The 23,094-nt window shown below is 39.8% G+C and overlaps 1 protein-coding gene across 1 annotated transcript; it reads right to left on the bottom strand.

Moving 5' to 3' along the window:
* Positions 1 to 25: 25 nt before the first annotated feature.
* clcn2a (chloride channel, voltage-sensitive 2a) lies at positions 26 to 23,041 on the bottom strand. Its single transcript, XM_055152013.1, has 23 exons — positions 22,873 to 23,041; positions 17,129 to 17,260; positions 16,361 to 16,489; positions 15,920 to 16,053; positions 15,531 to 15,611; positions 12,135 to 12,213; positions 11,119 to 11,244; positions 10,637 to 10,721; positions 10,260 to 10,361; positions 8,347 to 8,431; positions 7,226 to 7,381; positions 7,074 to 7,143; positions 6,882 to 6,992; positions 6,579 to 6,792; positions 6,025 to 6,158; positions 5,448 to 5,680; positions 5,023 to 5,134; positions 4,436 to 4,482; positions 3,263 to 3,328; positions 2,879 to 2,914; positions 2,695 to 2,799; positions 1,921 to 2,007; positions 26 to 1,846 (listed from the first exon to the last, which is right to left on the bottom strand). Exons 1-23 carry the CDS (start codon positions 23,039 to 23,041, stop codon positions 1,361 to 1,363), a joined length of 2,979 nt encoding a protein of 992 aa, XP_055007988.1. The 3' UTR covers positions 26 to 1,360.
* Positions 23,042 to 23,094: the final 53 nt, after the last annotated feature.

The raw sequence follows: 23,094 nt of genomic DNA, 5'->3' as shown, positions 1-23,094 counted from the left end.
TTCTCTGAAAAATAACAGTGGCTGCTTGATTTCAAATGCATAATTCTCCTGTACAAGCATGTAGTTATATTTGTATGTACAAAGCAGTTCAGTGCCATATAAAGGGTACTACAGACTTATTGCTTAACTAGATACGCTGTAAAATATCTCTCAATTCCTTTTACTTGTATGGCCAACCACTATTTTACATTCTCAATGCAAAAGACGCAAATAAAGAAATGCACAAATATACAGACAAAAAGCCCTGATTAGTGCAAATGAAAACATGATTTAAAATATTTGTACAATTGACAATTACATCCATTTGAAACCTGATGACATGTCTCTCACACACACCAACAGACGCACAGACCCCCACAGACTTGGACTGTGCTAATGAGAGGCCAGGCTGCTCATGTCATAAAGATGCATAACTGTAAATATATCTACAGGGTGCAAGTGTGCTCTGTACATTAGCCTATACTGTTCCTGTAACATGCTAGAAACATTTCACGCAGTTTAAGCGATCGAGGCAGTTTATTCCATTTTAATACTGGCTTCCGTAGTATTCAGTAGTGGTAATTACTGTGTGCTTTACCTTGAACCTTATGTCTTAAGAAGAGCTGCCTGTTTTTGTTGTTGAATTTCGGGGGTGGACATATGACGTACAAGAAAACAGAATATGTCCTAGTGCTGCAATCAAAGACAGTTATAATGCTATATTTAAACAAACAAAATAACAAAAATATCCCTTTTGCATATCAGGCTTGTAATAATCTATAAAAATGCCAGCCTTATTTGTAGGTAGTAAATATTTCAGATTTCTGTGCTCCGTAATAGAATATATTACTTTATTAATGTGCTTGTTTATTTATAACTATTCATTGCAATTAGATTCATTTGTATTCCTCTCCTGCAAAATATTACACTGTTTATTTGGCATAAGCGCAAATACGACACGGAGGAGTCCAGAACCATGGCACACCAGTTACTCACACGCATGCACACACACACACACACACACGCACACAGTCTCAAACATTTAGCAAATCTATCCTGTTTAAAATCATTTGTTATCATTTTATCAAGACTCTTTTTTTTTTTTAGGAGACTTCAAGGTTTTGTAAGATTATAATGGGGTAATGGCAGTGTTAACAAAAAAAACTCCCCAAACAACTATGTGTTACCAGCTTTGATAACAGGCCCTAAACAGTTCCTCTGGTATAAGATCAATTAGTTTAAAAAGTATTATTGGATGTGGTCTCTTATTTGTCATTCACACCTCAAGTTCTGCTATAAATACATACATATAGCCAGGCTGGACTTGTAATGTAACACTTGAGACAACACATGTATCCCTGCTAATCATTCATATTGGTCATTACTGTGGACCGGGGCTTCCCTCTTCCTCCGCTTCTGATTGGTCCAGGTTCTGACCTTGTTCCTGCTGGGTTTCATCTGGCTCTGGAGTCTGACTGGGCGGGTCATAGTCACAGGCCAGTTCTGACTCCTCCGTGTGGGAGGGGCTACAGTCAAACGTAAATTCTGATTGGTCTTCAGCGAATGAGGGGCTATCTTGGAGAACCAACTCTTCTCTAATGTCCACAGTTTGGCCTGTTGCAAATTGTAAAGTGCATTGGTCTGAAAAATTGATGGGAATCTCTTCAAATGGAGGGTTGTTATCATCCTCCATTTTGAGGCGATTAAGTTCCCGTGGTAACGAGAGGCCCCTGTGGCGGATGCACAGTTTGTGGAGTTCAGTTACTTCAGATACACTTGTGGTATTGCCACTGTCCCGGAAACTTGCCAAAGGGGGGCGAACTTTGACCCCCGTCACTGTCACTGAGCCCTCAATGGCTTTACGCAACTGCAACAAAAAGGAAAAATGTCGTCAAAACAAGGCTAATCAAGTAAGAACAAAAAATAGAATATAGAAATTGCCTCTTTAAGAGACACCACTCCGACCAGACGCCCCATACTAGTCACATAAGCATGGTCCAGGCCCAGCAGGGAAAAGATGGTGTGAGTCTGTGAACAAGGAATAAGTTTAAGTTAAACAAATTAAACAGTAAAAGTTGTATTTATATGTTCAATGCACCAGAGGTACGCTTTAACCCTCTCCAGGCAGGCGTTGCAGATTTGCAACAGCTAAATGCCAATTACCTACTTACTCCAAATCCATATTTTATGAGGTTTTTTTTACTCAGGAGCCTTTTCTCCCATCCATGCTGATAAACATGGACGATGCAGACTGTGCAAGAATGGCTACACACAAATGGCCTGCCAGAAGTGCAAAGTACTGTTGTTGTTTACAAAGGATAAAAATTGTTTCTTGGAATACCACACGAAAAAGTGATGTTGTTCTGCCACTGTAAAGCACTGTTACACTGTGCTTTATGTTTTCACTGTTATGAAAAGTGGTATACAAATAAAGTTAGCGTTCATATCATTTTCAGTCTTCAGTGTTAATTTACCACACCGGGCCAATGCTGCAAATCTCCAACATCCCAGAACGCATTGGATGTGAAGGTCTCTCTCAAAAAAAAGTCAGAATTGTGTATTACTACCCCATATGATAATTTTCCCCAAATATCAGATTTTTTCCTGTTACTAAAATTTTATTTGAGCCTGCGAGGGTTAACACAAAAAAGTATGTAATTTCTGAAATTAACACAATTATTACATTCTCTAATACTTCTAAAGTGAGACTGGTACCTTATGTAGCGAGGTTTGCTCAACCAGCTGGAAGGGAGCAGGGTCAATCTTGCAGTTCTTGAAATCTACAGCTTGGTCGAGCTGTTGCTCCTCCCACACTGAAATCTGAAGTCAAACAAGTGACAAGTCCTATTCAGCACATAATTACCAACAGCGTATTTCATAATGTCACTGAAGACCTAACCTCTGTTGGGCTCATGTGGTCTTCCACTTCAGAGTCCTGAAAAACAAACTTTCGTTTTGAAGGTAGTAGGGGAATACTGCTAAAACTCTAGAGCAAAGACAATGTGTTTCACATGAATAAAGACAGCTAGTGTTATTAAATACACATGTAAAAGTGTAGTGAGCAGAATCAGATGCTGACGTCCTGTTGTTCTCAGGTTAGAGACCATCAGACCTCTGCCACAGCACAAACATCAACGGGCCGCTCTCACGTTCTTTCACTCACTACAGAGCCATGTAATACTGTGGGTGCTGCACCACAAATGTTTTGGTTCTGCCCTCACTGTGTGCTTGTCGCAATGCAACGGTTACTAGGCAACAGTCTCTAGGCGGCAGACAGTCTTACCGCCATGGAGATCCTCATGCGTTTGGGCCTGGCCTTTCTGTGTTCAGGAGGAGCCGGCCCAGGGCTCTTCCACGGGCAGAGAGGAGGCATCAACACAACATGACCACAGCGTCAGTCAGAGTGGACATTTACCCACAACATGGCACACTGCAACATTGGATCTCAAACCCACTTCTCCAGAGGAGTACCACCAAGTGAGCACAATGTTGCTGATAGCCTATAATTACTTGAGCACAGAAGAAAATGAAGGCACCAGAGGCTTGATGTTACACAACACTATGAGGAAACAATGTGGGGAAATGAGGCATTATGAAGACCACAAAGCATTGAGGTCTCCATAAGTTGTACATCAACACTGTCCCTTAATGTGTTGAGGTACTCAAATAGTTTTACATAAATTTTTGGACAAGCATTAGCCCTACACACTGACATGATGACGACGGTAACTGAAGCGGAACATTTTCACATGCTTTTACCAGCACAGCTGTTCTCAGAGAGCATTATTAATGGCTGTAACTGCTGACTGTAACTGTATAATGTTATTAATTCACCCGTGTTTTCCTGCTGAGAAAAGTCAAATATCTGATGATCAGGGATTTTTAAAAATCTGCTCCACAACTGTGTAAATGCTAACATGTCTGGTGTAGTTGAGGTGTAATGAACAGCTTCAGTTTCAAATGCTGCAGCATGCTCCCTGACACACATGCTCTCTCACATGCGCTCCCTCACACGCATGCTCCCTCACACACACGCTCCCTCACACACCCGCTCACCGTGGCGATTACACATCATAATGATATTCTGAACACCTGTGCTCACAGAAGGCTGTTTGTTTGGGAGTGACTTTATCTGTGCATGCTGTCACACCACAGTCATGTGCACAGGCTCTTTCACAGCAGCTTTGTTTACATGTGGGGTCCACATACAACTGTAACTGTATGCAGACATATCAAACAAGTTACTTTATTTTTGTCCCAATATTAGTTTATTAAGCAGAGCTTGAAAGTAGTGCATTATCTTAAGTATTTTTTAGTTTTAATAGATCTGTTATTTATTTATATTTTTTTGAAAGCATACAACCCATGGGTGGGCGCTGCCTGTCAGCAGAGGGAGACCACTACATCTACCCACACATCACATCTCTTCTCACATGGTGCGTGCTTGTCTGCTCACCTCTAGCAGCTCCTTGTCCTGGTCCGTGCATGAAAGTGTCTGAGAGCCTGAAAAGCAGCATTATGTCTTTGCTGTTACAAACATCAAATGCAGTATGCTTTATGTAAAGGCTTGTTTGTGTATCTCCATGATACCACATTAGCGAGCAGCTAACAGCAGTGATTTATTTTTTTTCTAACTGACAACTGTTGAAATGTATTCTAAATTACAAAAATAAACAATATTATAGCCAAGCTTTGTTATAATTTGATGTTTCGGTTCTCAAGACAATTATCCAATCAGAAAGCAGAATAAGTCTCCCATTTGCCAGTGTCAATAATGAAATCCAGTTTGTTTGTAGGTTCCTCTCTGATCTGAATGCTCACTACCTAAACCCCAGCACATGTAGCCATTTATCAATGCTAGTGCAGCCTTGAGAGCTCAGTGAGTGAGTTTCACATGTGTTAGGCTTAGGGTTAGGACACATATGCAGGTTAAGGCACTGGCAACCCAGGCGATTATGATACCTTTTTTAAAAAAACAGTAAGAGTGTAGGCTATATATAATTCCTTTTACACCCAGATGCATGTTGTGCATAGGATACATACTATTTGGTGTCTCTGTGTCACTGATGGCTGATACTGTTTTCAGGGCAGATTTGAGAGGAAGTTGCAAGTTGGACACTGCTGGGCTGAAGGAAGACGTCTCTTCTGTAGAGATCTATGCAGAAAATATATTAAGAGGAGCCAGACACAGCCAAACACATGCAGACAAATACAGCACATGCACAGGACAGCACAGGTAAGGGCACAGACACCACAAACATCAAACATATAACCATTCACTACATGTAAACAAAAGGTGATATACTCATCATCATTACGTGTACACAGAAAGTATCAATTACACTTACCCCATCTGCCCATTACCCCCTCTGTGCCTTTACCTACTGCTACATGCTAGCCCCATGCTCCACCTGGTGTCGCCCGCCCTCACCCCGTCCCCGGTCGCCTCACACCTCTTGCGTGCTCACCAAAAAGCGAACCGTTTGGCGAGCGTTGGTGCGAGGAGTGGCGTTGATGATGTGAGTCTGCCCACAGGGGGAGCTAGCGCTGCTGTCCGAGGTCAGGCTGGGCAGAGGGTCCTGGGTCCCGTTGTCTTGCGCTATCTGTCGGAGGTACTCGAGCCTGCGCTGACGACCCAACTGCAGAGTGAGCAGAGATTGTAGCTGCAACCGCTCAATGGAGCCCAGCAGGATCATGGACTCTGAAACATGGACGGCGATATAACTCACCCAAAGGAAACTCTGGACTTTTGTAATGTGTAGAGCAAGTGAGTTTGTGCTTTTATTTAACGCAGGAAAGTAGTAACTTCAGGATTCACACTAAAATTCCTGTTATGAATTGTGCATGTATGTCTATGGTGGAATGTCCATCCTTTTCATTAATTTTCCATGTTAAAGTTTATGACACTGTTCATACACACTTTCATAGTTTATAAATGAAAAGTATCAACATAACATAAGGTTAGTCGGGTTAATGTACCAATTTGAAACAGAGCTTTAGCAGCAGCAGCAGTGATCCCAGCACATCTTCAAATTGCATTCTTACCTCTGGACTCGACCAAGGCCAGTGTTTTGAGCTGCCCAGTCTGCAGCATCTCCTGTAAGTCTCGATAAGTTGAGCTGAGTGTGATGTAACGCACATCTCTAACCATGATGTCCTCCACTCGGATATTATATTTCCTAAAAAGTAAATTGTTGACAATAGTTTCACAAACAAGTCAGCATTAAACTTGTCACTAATAAATCAGATAACTTCAATTTCAATCAGATAAACCAATAGCCAACAGGTCTTGTTCATATACAAACCAAAATCTGATTATAATCTGATTTCTAGACCTTTAAGATTACTTAAATGACATATCGAAAATTTATTTTGAGATAACTTTTTTCAATCTTTAACATTGTGTCACATTATTTTGCCCTTTTTTTTATCACAGTTTTGCACCGACTTGAACAATCAGAAAAATATCAGATTACTTGAATCACACATTACTGTTTACATGCCATTTCAACAACGTGATACCTCCAGAAATCAGATAATAATCAGATTTTCAGATTTTTGGTGTGCATGTGAGCAAAGCCACTGACAGACACACTTACTCGTGGTGTCCCATTCCCAGCTCAGGGAGGTAGGGGAGCTTCTTGATACGAATGATTGAATCGTAGAGTGAAGGTTGCAGTGCTTGAGCTACAGCATTGGCCAGAATGACAGCTATCATGACGGGCAGGATGTGTGAAATCTGACCAGTGAGTTCAAACACAATCACTGCCGTGGAGACAGTGTGCGTAACTGCTCCGGACAGGGCCGCTGCACCTGAACACATCACCAAAGGCAAGCTATTCCTTGTGTCCATTACATTGCTCTCATACAAATGTGTAGCATCATTTATTGAAACAGCATACCGACAACTGCATATCCTCCAGGAACTATGGGGTACACGGTGCCGTCAGCATGGATACCATCAGGAAATGCAGCCGCCATTATTTCTCCAACAAGGCGACCAAATGCTGCACCTGTCAATCAAATGCCAAAAGAACACACACAGCCCATCATGACGCAGTGTTCCTTTAACAAAAACAAGCCATTTTTCTCACCTATTAAAAAAACTGGCATGAAGGCTCCACATGGAACCGGCATGGTGGTGGCAACGGCAGACATCCAAAACTGAGAAAAAAAAAAAATCTATGCATCTAATACATACTAATGATTATAAGTGTAATTAAAATAAAAAATTTTTTGCACATACTTTCATAACGATGAAGAGGATGAGTGTGATGAAGACGTTGACTTGGGGGTGTTTCCAGGCGTGATGATGGCTGATGTAGTCAAACTCCTCTGCCACACCCTGTCGGCACCACGTCCGGTTGTCAAACAGAGCCACCAGGGACTCGTGCTGTGTCAGCTGTGAGAACAGCATAGGACTTTAATGAGCACAATACTGTACAGGCACAACAGAATCAAGCCCATTTTGGGACAAAGTGTCTTCATGTCCACGTGCACAGTGCACAGTGAATACTGGATTATCTGAGTTGTGGTACTACTAAGAAAACGTATCGTCTTAAACAACTTTAGACTCAAACTGTACAGATTCATTCATCTCTGTACCACCTTCTGTTTGTTTTGTTATTACACAGCTCAAAATAAAATTGATAATATTATTATACTGTCTGGAAAAAACTAAGAATAGACTAGCTGTATAAAATAAAGTCAGGTTAGAGTACATTATGCTTCATCACTGTCCATTGATTCATAAGCCTCTAAATCAGAAAACCTATTTATAATAAAATTTTTAACACAATATTGAATGTTCTTGTACAGCCAGATCAGACAAAAATACAAACTGTGTAAACATTTAACCCATAATTTTAAGTTGTTCATACGCCTGACTGAAATACTGAATAAGTAAAGATCCCAGAGATGTGTTTTCAAACTGTCAGAAATGTTTGATTTATGATTGCTCATGCTGTGCTTTTACATTTCTAAAGAACTGCAGGAAACTACAGTTTTGGGAAAGCCACAGAATTCAGTGGATAGTAATTCACTGAGGCTGCACTCCTGAAAACTGACGCTACATTTCTGTCAGTTTCCTGTTTCTACTGCAGCAATTTATATATATAATTGCTTTTAGACTTTTTCATGCATGACCACCCATCCTGACTCATTGTTATGCAGCTGAGGCCAACACCAAAAACTGCATAAATCTACTTATAAATCTCTGGTCCTCTCATTAGCCTTGGCAGTTAGCATCAGTGGATGAGAGGAGCAAGAGATTATGTCTAACCCGAGGCCCACACGCTTCACACACAACTGTCAGCTTTCATTTGTTTCTAGTGGCAACAGCAGAAGACAAATGGACTGTTGTCTCACCTGCCCAGCCATGAACTGCCCCAGGCCCGGGGGGAACGTCAGAGTAGACACCAGCAGAGTGACCAGAGCCGGGTACAGCAGGCGCCTGACAGGGAGAGAGGGACTGCAGCTACGTTAGTGGGGCCATGTTAAAGCCAATGGGCAAACTTCAAATGTGAGGGCTAAATATAAACTCTGATGTGATCAACTGACCTACTTCAACCACCCAAACCCACCACCACAACTCTGTAATGTAGGGCAACATGTTATACACACAAGGTGAAGAATTCCAACTACAATACAGTTCTGTTTTCTCACAAAATGTCCTTTTTAGTAACACTGAACCAGTTTGCAAGCAGTTGTAGATGGTAATTTTAAAACTCTAGATGTAAAACTTGCACAATCACAGTAAAACCTGCTAACAAGTGACAAGTGCCATTTTTAGATTGTTTCATTTTGTGTTTGATGATGTATAGGTTACAAACATCAAGCACATTGCCACATACAGTATACTAGTGTTGTAGTCAAGACCGCACTAATCGAGACCAAGACCTCTGGGGGTCGAGACCAAGTCAAGACCAAGAATTTTAAAGGCAGAGACTGAGACAAGACCAAGACCACAGCCCATTGAGACCAAATCAAGACCATCTTTGTCATTTTCTACATTTATTTGTATTTTAGAGTTATTTTGGCACATATATATCAATGTTTTTATAAATGTCCATTTATAAAATTTATAAAATTTCCATTGTATCACTCATCAAGTGTCAGATCTCGAGATCAAGACAAAACTGAGTCCAAGGGCCTTTAAGAGCGAGACAAGACTGAGTCCAAATGCGGTCGAGTCCAAGACGATACCAAGACCGAGTACTACGACACTACAATATACATTGCCTCTTCTTTAAAAGGTGCAGTGTAGCGGCTTATTGACCAACCTTATAGCCGCTTGGGAAGATCAGAGTGGGTCCTGGGGTCGTAGTTTGTGACGTGCATGAAGGCTATTGTAAACTAATACACTGGGATCCAGAATACATTTTGTATATTTATTAACAGACATACAGCTATCCCAGCACAGCAAAGAAGATGGATAGAACCAGTTGGAAAATAAAGGGTGAGTATAGAGAAAGCGTGGCGGTCAACAAAATTTACGGATACCCAGCACTGACCCTCAGTCAAAACTAGGTAACAGGTAAGTGCACACTTTTTAATCCTTCCACAGGCACACATGCACATGCACCTGCCCTTGTGAGCTCTGCCCCCTCTGCACCAGAGAAATACACCCACACCCTCAACCACACCGTGCACCAGTCCTGTCTCCTACAGTGCACTATGTAACTTTTCTGGTGTTGTGTTACCACTAAGGTCAATCTTGCATTAGTGAATTATTCAAGTGTCTTAAAATATGTAAAAAACATTCTCACTGTCAGTTGGGTCAGCTCATCATCACATTTAATGTCATACTGTGGAACATTCTAAAAAAAAGTAATAACAGGCAAGAAGCAGACCTCCTACAAGAAAGTTACAGGGTTCACCTTCAAAGCCTGTATTTATATGCGTGTGTGCCTAAAATGTTCCACAGTATGGCCATAAACTCATGAATCTTCATAGAGAATTGCAAGCCAAATTACAGGTTAGATTTGTGGAGAGGCGACCCCACTAACAGTAAGAATTTAATAGCCCCTCTAGTTGAATAAATGCAAGACAGATTAGTTTAATACCATACTGTGGAATCCTACTGTCAATTTAAACCAAAGCATTAACATTAAAAGCTGCAGATGCTCTCCAGAAAAGTTACACAGTGCATCTTTAAGGTGAGTATTATTATAATGATTATACATTTGCGTCTTTTTTTATTACAGTAGTAGAAATCGCACTAAAAGATCTATTAAAGCCACATTTATTATCCATGTAGTTACTAAAGCTCAGATCCTTACTTTCTCAGTAGGAACTTGTTGATAGTCTTCTGTTTCCTCATGCATTCCACTATGAGCCTGTTCAGATAGACAAACAGAGCTCCAGCGAATCCACAGGCGATTCTAAACACACACAAGAACATCTTCAAACATTTGAGGTTGAATAAAAAAGTACTCCACAATCCCCTGAGACTTCCTCTGACAGTAAACCACGTCTTAATGTTTTTTCTCTCATATTTAACATTTCAACATTCACTAAATGAGAAAATGCACTGATTTAAAACATTGCTTCCTTTTTAAATCAGCAGACTAAATAGTTTAATTTCATGCACTGTTCTTTGTGACAATCCAACCATGTGGATCAAATCTGAGTTTGTGTGAAAACATGGTGAGCTAACCCCAGAATGGCAAATGCTGGCAGCTCCTGCAGATCAAATGGGAAATCCAGACGGAAGCGTGTTTTGAAGAGCGCAGTGATGGTCTCTGAGGACAGGGAAAAGATGTCACCTTAGAGAATAGTACACCATACTTACATACATACTGTTTAAAAATTCCTCTGGGCACTCCAAGAACTAAATGAAAAAATCAGTTTTATCATTAAATTTTCGCAAACTTGTCTTTCAGGAGTCTGTGGAAATAGAAAAAAATAATAATAATAATCCCGAACATTCTCTATGCAGGTAGGTTTTGTGCCATATTATATTATAGCAAAATGATCAACAATTCTACAGAAACAAGCAGCTGGGTGAAATATGAGTGAGGTTTGTGGAATAAGGACCCTTGTTTTTCAGTGCAATAAAAACAACAACAAAACTTTACTCTATTTTTGGCAAAACAAATATATTAACTGAAATACAGTCACATGTATGGGGCCCTTTACCCTCCTCCTGGTTCCACACAGCCAGCACTCTGAAGATGAAGGCACTGAAGGTGGCGGCGAAGAAGCCCCTCCAGTAGTTTCTCACAGCAAAGAACGTAGAGGTCACTTCGATGCTGAACAACACCCCTGAACCAAACAGAGAGCACATGCTGTTACATATTTGACAGAGGTGGGCAGTATTCCGTTACATTTACTCCTACTTGAGTAATAATTCTATTGAAGTAACACTCATTTGCTGGAGTAAAAGTGTTAGTTACTCTTCCCATTGTGAGTAAGTTGACAAGTGACAAAAGCTTATTATTACAACAATATTAAATGACCATTTGTGCTTCTTGCGCCACTCCTTGAAATATAACACAGTATTTCCTCTATCCTTTGAAAATACCAGATTTTGTGCATTGTGTTTATAATTCCAATTATAAATCAGATGTTATGTCCTGACAGTTACTCTTACATTTATACTCTTAGTTGAGTAATGTCTACTTTGTACTTCTTGAGTAATACTATTTTGTACTTCCTGTTTTACCAAATGACATCACAAGATAGAACAGAGTTTTCTGTTTGAGAATTAAGAAATTAGCCTAAATATGGAGGGTTTGTGTGGAAAACATGTGAATGAAACAAAACACAATTCAAGGTATGTTTTTGATAAGGAAACAACATTATAACATAGATCACAAAATAACGTAATACTGAGTCTTTAATAATGAAAATACTGGTGATTGTGAATTGCTCGATTTGCTGTGGTGTATTGACCAAACAAATCAGTCATTCATCTTTGAGAGTATGCAGTGCTCTGAGGTGATAAAGAGTACAACCTGACAGCGCGAGAAAAGGTCAAAGGTCATAGAAACTTATATATTAGGTTTCACTTTCAACAGTTAAGACATTGATCTTCATGAATGATGGCATCTCCAAATCTTCAGCACAGCGAGTCTCCCCCCTTATCTAATTAGCTCCTGTAATTATGGAGCATAATGAGACAGCGTTGTGAGAAGGTGTGCGTGTGGTCTCACCCCCGATGGGGGCGGCGAAGCAGCAACCCACCCCCACGGCGCAGGCGGCAGACAGCATCTCCGTGTTCCTCAGCTCGTTCTGTCCAGAGGGGGCACACAAGAGCATACAGAGACCTACACATGCACTGGCACTGCCAAGCTTATCTACAACACCAACAAGTGGCCACATGCACACACTGTGGTACTCATGCATTTCTAATGAAAAAGCCAATGCTACTAAACAGGGCTTAATAGAGCTTAATTAAAATTGTGTCATAATCTTGCCCATGACAATTATAATAATCATAATTATCATGGATTAGTAAGCACTCTTTCATTAGAAAAAATATCCCACCTTCAACAGTTGAGCATATTTGCAGTACAAACCTTGTCAGTAAACTATAAGGACAAAAAACAAAACAAAAATGATTGTCCATTAATTGAAAACGAGATCAAATGTAGACAAACTATGAGCAGGTCAGATCACCCAGCCCTACCAAACTTTACTGACCCTATATAAGACATAAAGACATCTTTATAGAACATACAGACAGCACTACTAGAATTTTCAACTTTCTCTTTATCATTATTGTTCATATACTGCCTAATATAAAACATACTTTACACACCCACCATCCCATACAATGAAAACTTTAAGCGTATACTAAAAGACACTGCGACTATTGATGCTTTGCAGCTCATATCATCAATATTGCGTGGGGGTGTGATGCTAACTGTAGGCACAGCTCTATCTGAAACTCTGTGACTCAAGTTAGACTTTAATCTGATCTTTTTTTTTTAACACAATCTGACCCGAAAGAGCTTAATTAACTTAACTGATACTACAACAGGTGAGATGATCTGTGCTCTTAGAGATACATGTAGAACACTCCCTGTGTGATGTCACTGCAAAGTATCAATACTACACACTATCCTGTGTCTCCAACTAACACACCAAAATTTGCAAATTAAACAAAGCACTGAGCACTAAATGTATTCTGCGACTAATTACCATCAAGACGTGGAACAATTATCTAATCATTGCAAACCCAGGGCTGAGTGTTGACGCTATAAAATGAGATGTTTGTACAATAACCGGATGAGACACAGACCCATGTGTCGCGGTGACACTCCATTGAGCACATCCAAACACAAATGGAAAAGCCATCAGTCTCTGCAGCAACATGAGAAATGGACAGCATGGTTTAATAATGGTATGACTTGTGTTTTTTCATACCTTGCTCCCCTCACAGGGCTCTTCCTTTAGCGTAAACAGGGAAAGACAGAAAGAGAGATGTGAGTGAAGAAATTACCTTTTTTTTTTTTGTTTGCTTTTCTTGGAGGCGTTCCAGCTTATTATCCCACAGTGTTATACAAGCTGCAAAATGGGCTTCTGCAAACATGTCCACAGTTTGATTAGGTATAATAGAGGGAGTGTGTTTTTGTGCGGTCTTCTCTGGTGTTGCTGGGGTCTATCTTGCTCCATACTGGGGGTTGCTGGGGCATGGAGGAGAGCTCTGGCAGTGATAGGCCCAGATTAGTCCCGGGCAGATTTGGAGAGAGCACAGGGCCGTGCATGGGGTGGTCTCGCATGAGTGACACTGTGTCCTGAAAGAGGAGTCAAAGGATTTCAGATCGGGCTTTTGTTTTGGTGCAGTGTTTAGTTTAGTGTATTTGTTTATTTTAACAGGGATGTGCAAACAGAAAAGAAGAGATGCTTTACAATAGATTTAGTGAAAGCTTGTTTCGATCTGCTGTCATCGGGCAGGTTAATAAACAATGCATTCCTCCATTCTTTCATTTAAAGGACCCATTTTACGGTATTTTCTGATCTATGCTATAATGTTGTTTCCTCATCAAAAATATACCTGGAGTTGGGTTTTGTTTCAGTCACACATATTTAAACCACACACCCTGCAAGTTAAATTAACATGAAAACTGCCACTACTTTGGCATTTTGAGCTTTGGAGATGTAGACTAATAATACAGAATTACTCAAATGTGTGAATGAAATAGAACTCCAAGTATTTTTGAAGAGGTAACAGCATTATAACATGGTTAAAAGCTCACAAGAATACAGTTTGAGTAATACGGGACCTTTATAAACATTACACTCCACATTTCTACATTTCTAATTACTCAAAAACTCTAAAACATTACCGTATAAGCTACCACTATGCAAATACAAATCAGTGCTGACTATCTGAAAGGACTTTCTAACACAATAGAAGTCCCTCGGGTCAGAGGAAAGTTTCAGCTTGTTCCATTTTTTAATGCCCTTGTATGAGAAGGCTGTCTGTGCAAAGGCTGAGCTACATCTGGGGAATCTGCAGTCATAGAGAAGGGCTACACAATTGCAATTAGGTTCGTTTTATGTTAAAAAATTAGTTCAGAATGCACATTATAAACAACTTCAGGGGCATTAACAGTATTAGCATTAAATGTGAACTGCTAAAATAATACAAGAAATGCAGAGGTCTAAAAACTAAAGGGGTTAGCATGTGACAAAAAGACAAGATATATTATTGTTTACACTTGACTTTCTGTAAATAATTGCAGCCTTTGTGATTTCAATTTAAACGCAATGTATTGTGTGACCTTATGTAGAAGCCATAGCTTTATCAGTTGCATAGGAGTGAGTTGATTGTAACCTCACTTATATTACCAAACAATATATGTTAAAGAATATTAACTACAACTAGAAATTATTAAGCTTCACATTTTTTGACTTGACATAAGGGCATCAAATAGTCGCCTGGTTCTATAGTGTATGTATTTATGGTATATCAACCTATTTAATAAAATATAAGCATGGACAATTCAAGAACCGGAAAGTCTTTACCATAGTTTCAGTAGCTTTATCTGTCCATTTTATAATTTTGTTTACTTAGATGTAAAAGGACGTCTACAAGGATGCACAAATACATTTTATATGAATATAAGGGGAATTTTGCTCATTAATAACGGCATCTTTTCCTTATATTATATAAATGTGGACTTAAAGGCATTTTGTAATCTGCAACAACACAAGCACATCTAAATATTGTCCATTTCTTATTTGCTTTATCTTTTTGTATTGTTTTCACCACCACCCCTTTTAGCAATAATCTGGCCCCTCAAAGGTCATCTTATTGTATCTTCATATTGTATAAGGCCCAAAGGTTACAGCCTCTGCCTGTAATGAGCTGCTTTCTCATTATAACTTGGCTTGATAGCTTTAAATAATCCCATGGGCTTGGTCTAATATCCACCTGAACTGCTGGTGGGATTTGCATCAAAAAGCGTCTCTCCTCCTCCTGACAGGTACATGGGGGGTGGCAGTACTGGTACCTTTGCAGAGGATTTCACTGTGTATTTGAAATTTCTTTAAGTTCATGTAAGATGCCCAAAGTTTGTGCATTTGTGTTTTGTCCTCACCATGTAAATCCCTCCAAACACGGCCGCCATGAATTTACTGAGGAGAGCTGCGCACAAACTGGCAACGTGCACAAAGGGCCCCTGCCAAAGATAACCAGAGATACATATGTTAATAGACGCAGGGCACGGCCGGGAGTACAAGATTAACACTGTGTAAAACACTGGCGCTCAAATGTATGCAGAAATCTTGCTTGAATAAATTTGCCAACAATTTTATTACTCTGCAAATGGATACAGCAAGCTCCATTAGCGATAAATCACATTTTTATTTTCACTTGACTTTAATGTGACCGAAGGAGTAATGATTTTTAGATCTTGGGAATTTCAGAAGAAATCTTGGGAGAGACATGTCATAAGCGAGGTCTAATGAGTTGAATATATTACAGTACCTCTTTCCCCAGAGGCATGCCACTGCCCAGAGCACAGGTCAGCCCGATGACTTTGGCCACAAAAGTCTTAAAGGTGAGGTACTCCTTCAGCACCACTCCTCGTAAAATGGTTTTCATTTCGGGAATGCCTGATCCTGAAGGCGGCGGATTGACAGAGAGACAGGGAAAGGCAAGTTGAAGGAAAGCAATTATTGGAAGACATGATGAGAGACATAAATTAAACCTAGAGGGAGGAGCAGATGAAGAAAGCTGATTAATATTCATATAGTTTTGTGTATGCCCATCTCATCACTTTATGGATTTTTTTCTGCCGACGTGAACACTAAAAGGCCTATGTCCTTGAAGGCCTTACCTTGCATTAGGGAACCAATTAGAATATTCAAACACACACCAGGAATTAGATAGATCCGTTGCGCAGACTGTTTACATACAACATCTTACCAACGGCTTGAGGAGCGAGGATCTGAGTGAATCCTGCGGAGAATGTGATGAGCACCACGGGGTATGTGACCCAGGCAATGTACTGTAACAGCAGGTTACTGCCCAGACCACCGTACATCCACTTCTGTGCTGCACACACACAAGAGCACACACACAATGGAAGAGGATGCTCCTTTGCACGGATCCCCACTACTTTATAGATATCATAAAATGGTAATGCTAAATCCCCATCTGATTACAGCCTCAGCATGGTTTAGGTCATCTATAAAACTATAAATCAGTGTTGTAGACTAAAAAGTGGTGTAAGGGTAATCCTACATGGTACACAAGCAAGAGGCAAGAAGACTTAATCCTCTTTTAAACATATATGGCAAACTCAAAGCTTCATAATATTTTTTGCTACCTCTTAAGCATATTTGATTTGGAAAAAAAATGTTCAGCTTGAGCTAGTTTTAACAGTGGTTCAACATTTTTTCATTTTCATTTTTATTAAACTATAAATTCTCTTCCAATGGCTAAATTGACAGTTGAAGTAGTTTTACTTTCAGAGAACTTGGTAGGTTGTGTTTTTAAAAGAGACTATTTCAAATTGATAAGATTATGGAGGAAATGCAGTAAACATCCTCTGGTTATAAAATGTCACACTCTGTCACACTTTTAGGTGTGTAAATTACCAAACACAACCTCTGATGCAATACAAATTAATTTTTAACACCTCTCCTCTGCTCACTGTGTGTTATAAGTATTTCCTCTTTGGCCCTGTCTTACCTTCTTGGCAGAAAGCTATCGCATAGTCCATGACCCAGCTCACGAGGGCCATTAGCAGCCCCAGCAAAATGAGAAAGATCCAGTCTTCCCCCACTCTGGAAATGAGGAACTTTTGGCATCGAGACGCACACACTGAAAGACAGACAAAAGTATAATTTAGAAATGTGCTAATAATTGCATTATAACTGGGAGTTGGGTCAGCTAAAAGAGGCAACACTGGACCCATTTCCTGTCCTGTCTGCAGATATAGTATTGAATTCACTTCAGAATCCAGAGCATTCACAGATGTGCGCTCCCGAGAGAGGTCTAAAATGTGCCACTAACACTTGAGTCAGATCCTTATTTCACAAGCAACAAGAAGCAACACTTGTTAAAGGTGTCGAAGTTTAACAGGCATCCGCATATAGCACTGAACTAGGGACTGCTTTTGCTGAGGAGAAGCCTCATAATTCTGGAAACAGAAATTACAGGGGCCACTTTTACAGTTTTAGGTTCAACTAAAGCAGTGTATAAATCCGCAATATATAAAATCTTGCTTTAAGACAGTGTGGTAATAATGTCTGTACTAATATATACTAAATATATTTAAAGTGTATATGAAAGATTTTCATGCATTTCTAATTATTATTTGGTTTTCTAGAATAGTACTACTCGTGGTAAATATAACAGATAAAAGTGTTGTCGTTCATGTTTATTATATTGTAGTGAAATGAGAAGTCTAATTTGTCATATGCAACCTTTCTGAGATGGATAGGGGTGCTTAAAAAATCCCCACAAGCTAATGCACAGATAAACAAAAAGTTAGTGAACAATAGATACAACTGAAGAAAAGAATAGCTGAGTGGGCTGACTTTAGGTGCGCTATGCAACTTTTCTGGTGTAGGGTCAGCTTGCCTCCTTGCCTCCAAAATGAATTTAATACGATACTCTGAAACATTCCAAGCAAAGCAATACAATCTCCAAGGAGACAAGGAGGAAGCAGTGAAGTAACACAGTATGCCTTTGACTCTAACTCTGTTTCTAATATTTCTAAAAATAGCATAAAATCTTATGTTTTGAAAACATCTGGTCAAGTTGAATGGTGAATGGTCACATTTTTATATAGTGCTTTTTCACCTTCAAGGCACTCAATGCATAGCCTGATTCATCAGCCAGTTTCACTTCGTGGAAACCGTCTGACCTCGCAGCACTAGGATTTGTTCGCTCGACAGTAGGAGGGTACTTCTTTTATTTAACCAGTCCCTGCTATTTGTTTATGATGTATGTAATGCTCCACTAACAGGGCTAACTGGTATATTAAGCTTTTCCCAAATGCTGTAGGAAGATGGGCAATAACGTCTTTCCTCTCTTTGTTCCGGCTTTAAATCCTCCATCTCGGGAATCGTTGCCAACACTTAATGTACGGCTTTGTCTACATCCATCTCGACTGCTTTGTTTACTGTTGTGCTGTACCCAGTGATGGCTTCACAGCTATTTGGCTGGTGTGTGGTCTACAATCAGGGTTCTTGCAAACCAACTAGTGTATTCCAATTCCTCACCTAGTCGCTGGAGAGAAATGAAATTAAGCACCAGCCTGGCTACTCAAAGCACTTTAACAAGGAACCACTCACACATTCATACACAGTGTAACCAGACACTAGGGCCAAAGTTCATTTAGTGTCTTGCCCAAGGACACAATGACAGTATTCATCTGTGGGAGATGTAATTGCAATGGCAATCTGTGAGCTATAGGTTTTAGACTGCTCTACGATGATGTTTTTATGTCGAGAACACGATTCCAACCTCAAACCTTCGGATCAGTGGACAAACTACCAACTGAGCTACTCTCACCCCAACATTTCAATCATTTAGTATCAATAAATATACTATGTGGTAGTATGTGCGAATAAGTGGTTGCCTCAGCCTCCTTTTGGGCTGTGTATGCGTCTATGTACATATGCAATGTAAATTAAAAATAAAAACTAAACTAAAAAAAACTTGTCTACACTACTGTCTATCCCCTCAAATGCACACAGACGGGTAGCATCTGGCCAATTAAGCTGTATGTGCACACACTCCCTCACTCATTACTATTACTTCCCCATTACATCACCTTCAACCAACAATTCTTAATTATATTTACTACAAGAACAAGAGAGAAATGTGCATGGTCAAACACTAGTGCTAGGCAGACACTTATATAACAGTAAGCCAAGGCAGAGCATGATTCAGTCCATCTTTTTTGGCTGTTGGACACGATTGTTTTTTCAGTGTGTAGGACGTGGCGTTCAAAAAGCTACTGATCCGAACAGAGGCACATGGAACGCCACAGCACCCACAGCAAAAATGTACCCACACATACAAATACGAGGAAAACACTACAAAAAACCACCCACTTCACTCACTCCAAGGGCTATCACTCCGGAGATAAAAAGACCAACAGTACAATCTAAAAATACAAGCCCCTTTTGATTTATGGGTACACTGAGGCGGCAGAGGCACAAATCACGCCCGGCTCCTGATCTGAATGTGATGGTTTTAAATGGCTCCATTACGACGCCTGCCACTTTAACCTGCGAAGCAATCATTCCTGCTTTAATCAGATCAGCCAGCGCAAGGGCAGAGACACAAAGGCGCATTTTGGAAAACAGTCACTGCCTGAGTTAGACTTTAAATTCTACTGTGATTTCAATACACAATGTCAAACTACTCAGTGTCCCAAAAAGTGATATGAGGAATGTTAAAGCCACACCATGTAACTTTTGGGCCAAGAAATAGACTTTTTTATTATTTTGGATGTGTATATTATATTGAAATACATAGAAAAACACGAACCGTTATTATGAACAGGCATTTCCACAAACCTGACTTCTGCTTGTTTGCTTGGAAATATTCCTTTGGCAATAATTTTCCACAGTATGGTATAAAATATATCTATCTCCATGGAGAATGTTCTGAAATTTGATTTAAACTTTCTATATCCATTGAATGTTGCAAGTGAAGGTTTTATTGTTTATCTGACATAAATACACAAGAAAGACAACTATGAAAAATACAGGAATATGAGAAAAATAAAATAAAACTAAAAAATGTTCTGCAAAATTGAAACAGCATTAAAACAAAACAAGATTTAAATTTAAGATATGATAAGTTAAGAATAAGAATTTTAGTTATACTTTTTGTTTTTGTTTTTTTGCTTACAGCCACATTGTTTGATATCATCTTCACTGAAACAGTAAAAATAGTATATAGTATATGGTGATATTTTCAAAATAACAAATTGTTCAGTCAGTTATAATTTACAGTATTCAATATTCAATTACAGTGTCTGAAACAGGATTTGTTTGGCTGGGCTGGCTTGAGACTGCAGAGATGCCAAATGTGAGTGTGACACAGTAAAAACTCATGTGAAGGAGGGCTTTCAGTGTCCTGGTGCCTTCTGAGAAACACTGTTGTCATGAGGAGGGGATAATCATTTGGGAATCTCATTTCCCAACAGTGGAAAACTCTATAACAGAGAGAGGAGAGGAAAAGTGACTTTAGTCTTACACTTTCACCATGCACTTCCACATCTTCTCCAGAGGGCTTGTCTTTAAATACTCTTTCGATTTTGTCAAACCCTCTGGTATGACTGTGGGATGTATGGGGGTGTTCACAACAAGAACTATAAAAGCAAACAAGTTACACAATTTCTTTGTCACTGTGACAACACCCAGCAACAATTTTGTAATTGAATAAAAGCTAACTTCATAGTTACTAGACCTATCCAAATGAAAAAGGCAAAAAGAAATCAACCAGAAACTAGGTTGAAAATATTAGCATTTTTGGAAGGCAAATTCAGCCACAATCCTTTCCTCCTAATATTTAAATTCTGGAAAGCTGTGATCCCACATGAACCCAAACTACTGAAACTTTGCAGCTGAGGGTGTGACGCTAACTGAAAGCACTACTCTGTTAGAAGCTCTGTTACTCAAGTTACTTGACTTAATCTGAGCTTTATTTTAACATAGTCTGACCAAAAAGATCTGACTTAGCTGGAATTACAATGCATGAATGGATTTGTGCGCTTAAAAAGGTTTAAAACAGTATAAATTTAGAGCCACAAGCTCGTTGGTTAGTTACTCTAACATTTTTGTTGAAAATCAGTTAAATTAATTTAGTATTTTCAAGCTTTTTTTTTCTGCGTTTGCTAATGTGTGCATTGTGTCACCATAGTAATTGCTGAACATTCTGCCACTAGAGATACAGGTAGAACACCCCCAGAACTATGTCAGTAAAAAGAAGCAATTCCTTGGATTTATTGCATAAAACTGTACAAGAAAATAAATGTGTGCCTTTTCTTTTTGGTCCCAGCCCACCTGTAGGAGTAATCATTGTTTGTTTAAAGCCAAATTAAATGATACATTCACTACATAACATACACACCATAATTTACTACTGAGATAATCATTTATGTGTTTATTCCATTTTGAAATGTGTTGTTTTGTGTTTGGCTCAGATCAGCGAGCATTCAGTTGTCCTTAGTTATGAATAATTTAACAGACTGTGAAAGTTGTTGAGGTGAATGATGCAAACTCAATACATCAGTCTAAAATATAGTCCTGTCTAGAGCCACTCCCTTATCTACAAGCATCAGAGGCCGGACATAAAACAAATCTGACAGCCTCTCTCTACCTGTCAACTCTCCTCTGACCAAACCACACGTGACCAGCAGAGGGGGCTACGCCAGCCTGACATTGAGCCTGTCCTAGTGCTGGAGGTCAGTGCATAGTTATGTTTAATCACCTCTGCTTCTCCCTTGAGTTGTGAATGTGGAGTCTACTTGAGGAGTACAACACTTCCACACTCATTCAAACACCGTGTAGTTCTGTGCAAGGCTGCTCCTGCTCTGCCCTTTTCTATTAGGAGGCTGAAGCTTCTCTCTGGTGACCTTCTGGACAAATGTCTCTCCACTAAAAGCACAGCGCTCTGACCGAGGAGCTGCACTTAAACTATACACAGGCTCTTCTTCAGTGCCTTAGTCAACAGTTGTCCTGTCCCCAACTACACCTCCCAGGAAACAGGGCACAAAAAATATGTACATGAGGGTGGTCATAGAAACATGCAGGAAGTAAAAAGATATGTCTTCTCAGGTTAGAATCAATAAAATAATTCTAAAGGCAGGTCATATTACGCATCACTGAGATGAAGACAAAGACAATATCATTTAAATGTAATTTAAAAACTCTTCATGTGTATAGGTAACAACTGTTGAGCAAAAGGTTATGGCCTATTTTTTGCACACTGTGGTTCACACATGCAGGTGATAGTTAAATGTGTTTGTCTCTATGGCATTAAACTAATATATCTCCATGGAGACATCACCAGGTCATGTTACAGGTCAGATCTGAGGAGAACTGACTCTGCCCACAGTAAAAATATACGTTTTTGTAATGCCATAATGTGGAATCTTCCAGGCAAAGTAATAATATCACCATAGAGACAAGCAGGTGGTGGCCTCCAGAAAAGTTACATGGCATATGGACAAAGTAGTTATTATAATAGCCTAAAGGCCAGTGCACACCAGAGTGAAATAATGGAAAATAATGGAGGTGGTACTTTTGCGTCAAACTGTCCCAGAGTGCATTGATCTCAAGGGTTCTTCGTATCAGTCCATGAATAAATACTTCTTTTATTTGGTAATAGTAATTATAGATAACAACCCAATCATAACTTTGTGTGTTTTGTATTTACTATAAATGACTTGTATTTGGTGAGTAACTTACTTTGGCATTTGGCACAGGGGTCCTTCTCGTACTCGAGCAGGTCGGCGGCTCTGCTCCGGACGCTGGTGTTTCTCCGCAGCCCCCCTCCATCACGTACCCCCCCGTCACGTAGGCGCGCTGCTTCCTCCTTGGCATACACACCCAGCTCCTGTGTGTAGCGCCCATACATCTGTTTGGGAGACACAGGGGGAGCAGTTATATTCAGTCCGCACAGGTGGGCAG

This window comes from Boleophthalmus pectinirostris, unplaced genomic scaffold (genome assembly GCF_026225935.1).
Source record: "Boleophthalmus pectinirostris isolate CB_2022bp ecotype Guang Dong unplaced genomic scaffold, ASM2622593v1 HiC_scaffold_16, whole genome shotgun sequence".
Taxonomy (NCBI): Eukaryota; Metazoa; Chordata; class Actinopteri; order Gobiiformes; family Gobiidae; genus Boleophthalmus; species Boleophthalmus pectinirostris.
This window is presented reverse-complemented; position numbering and strand designations above follow the sequence as displayed.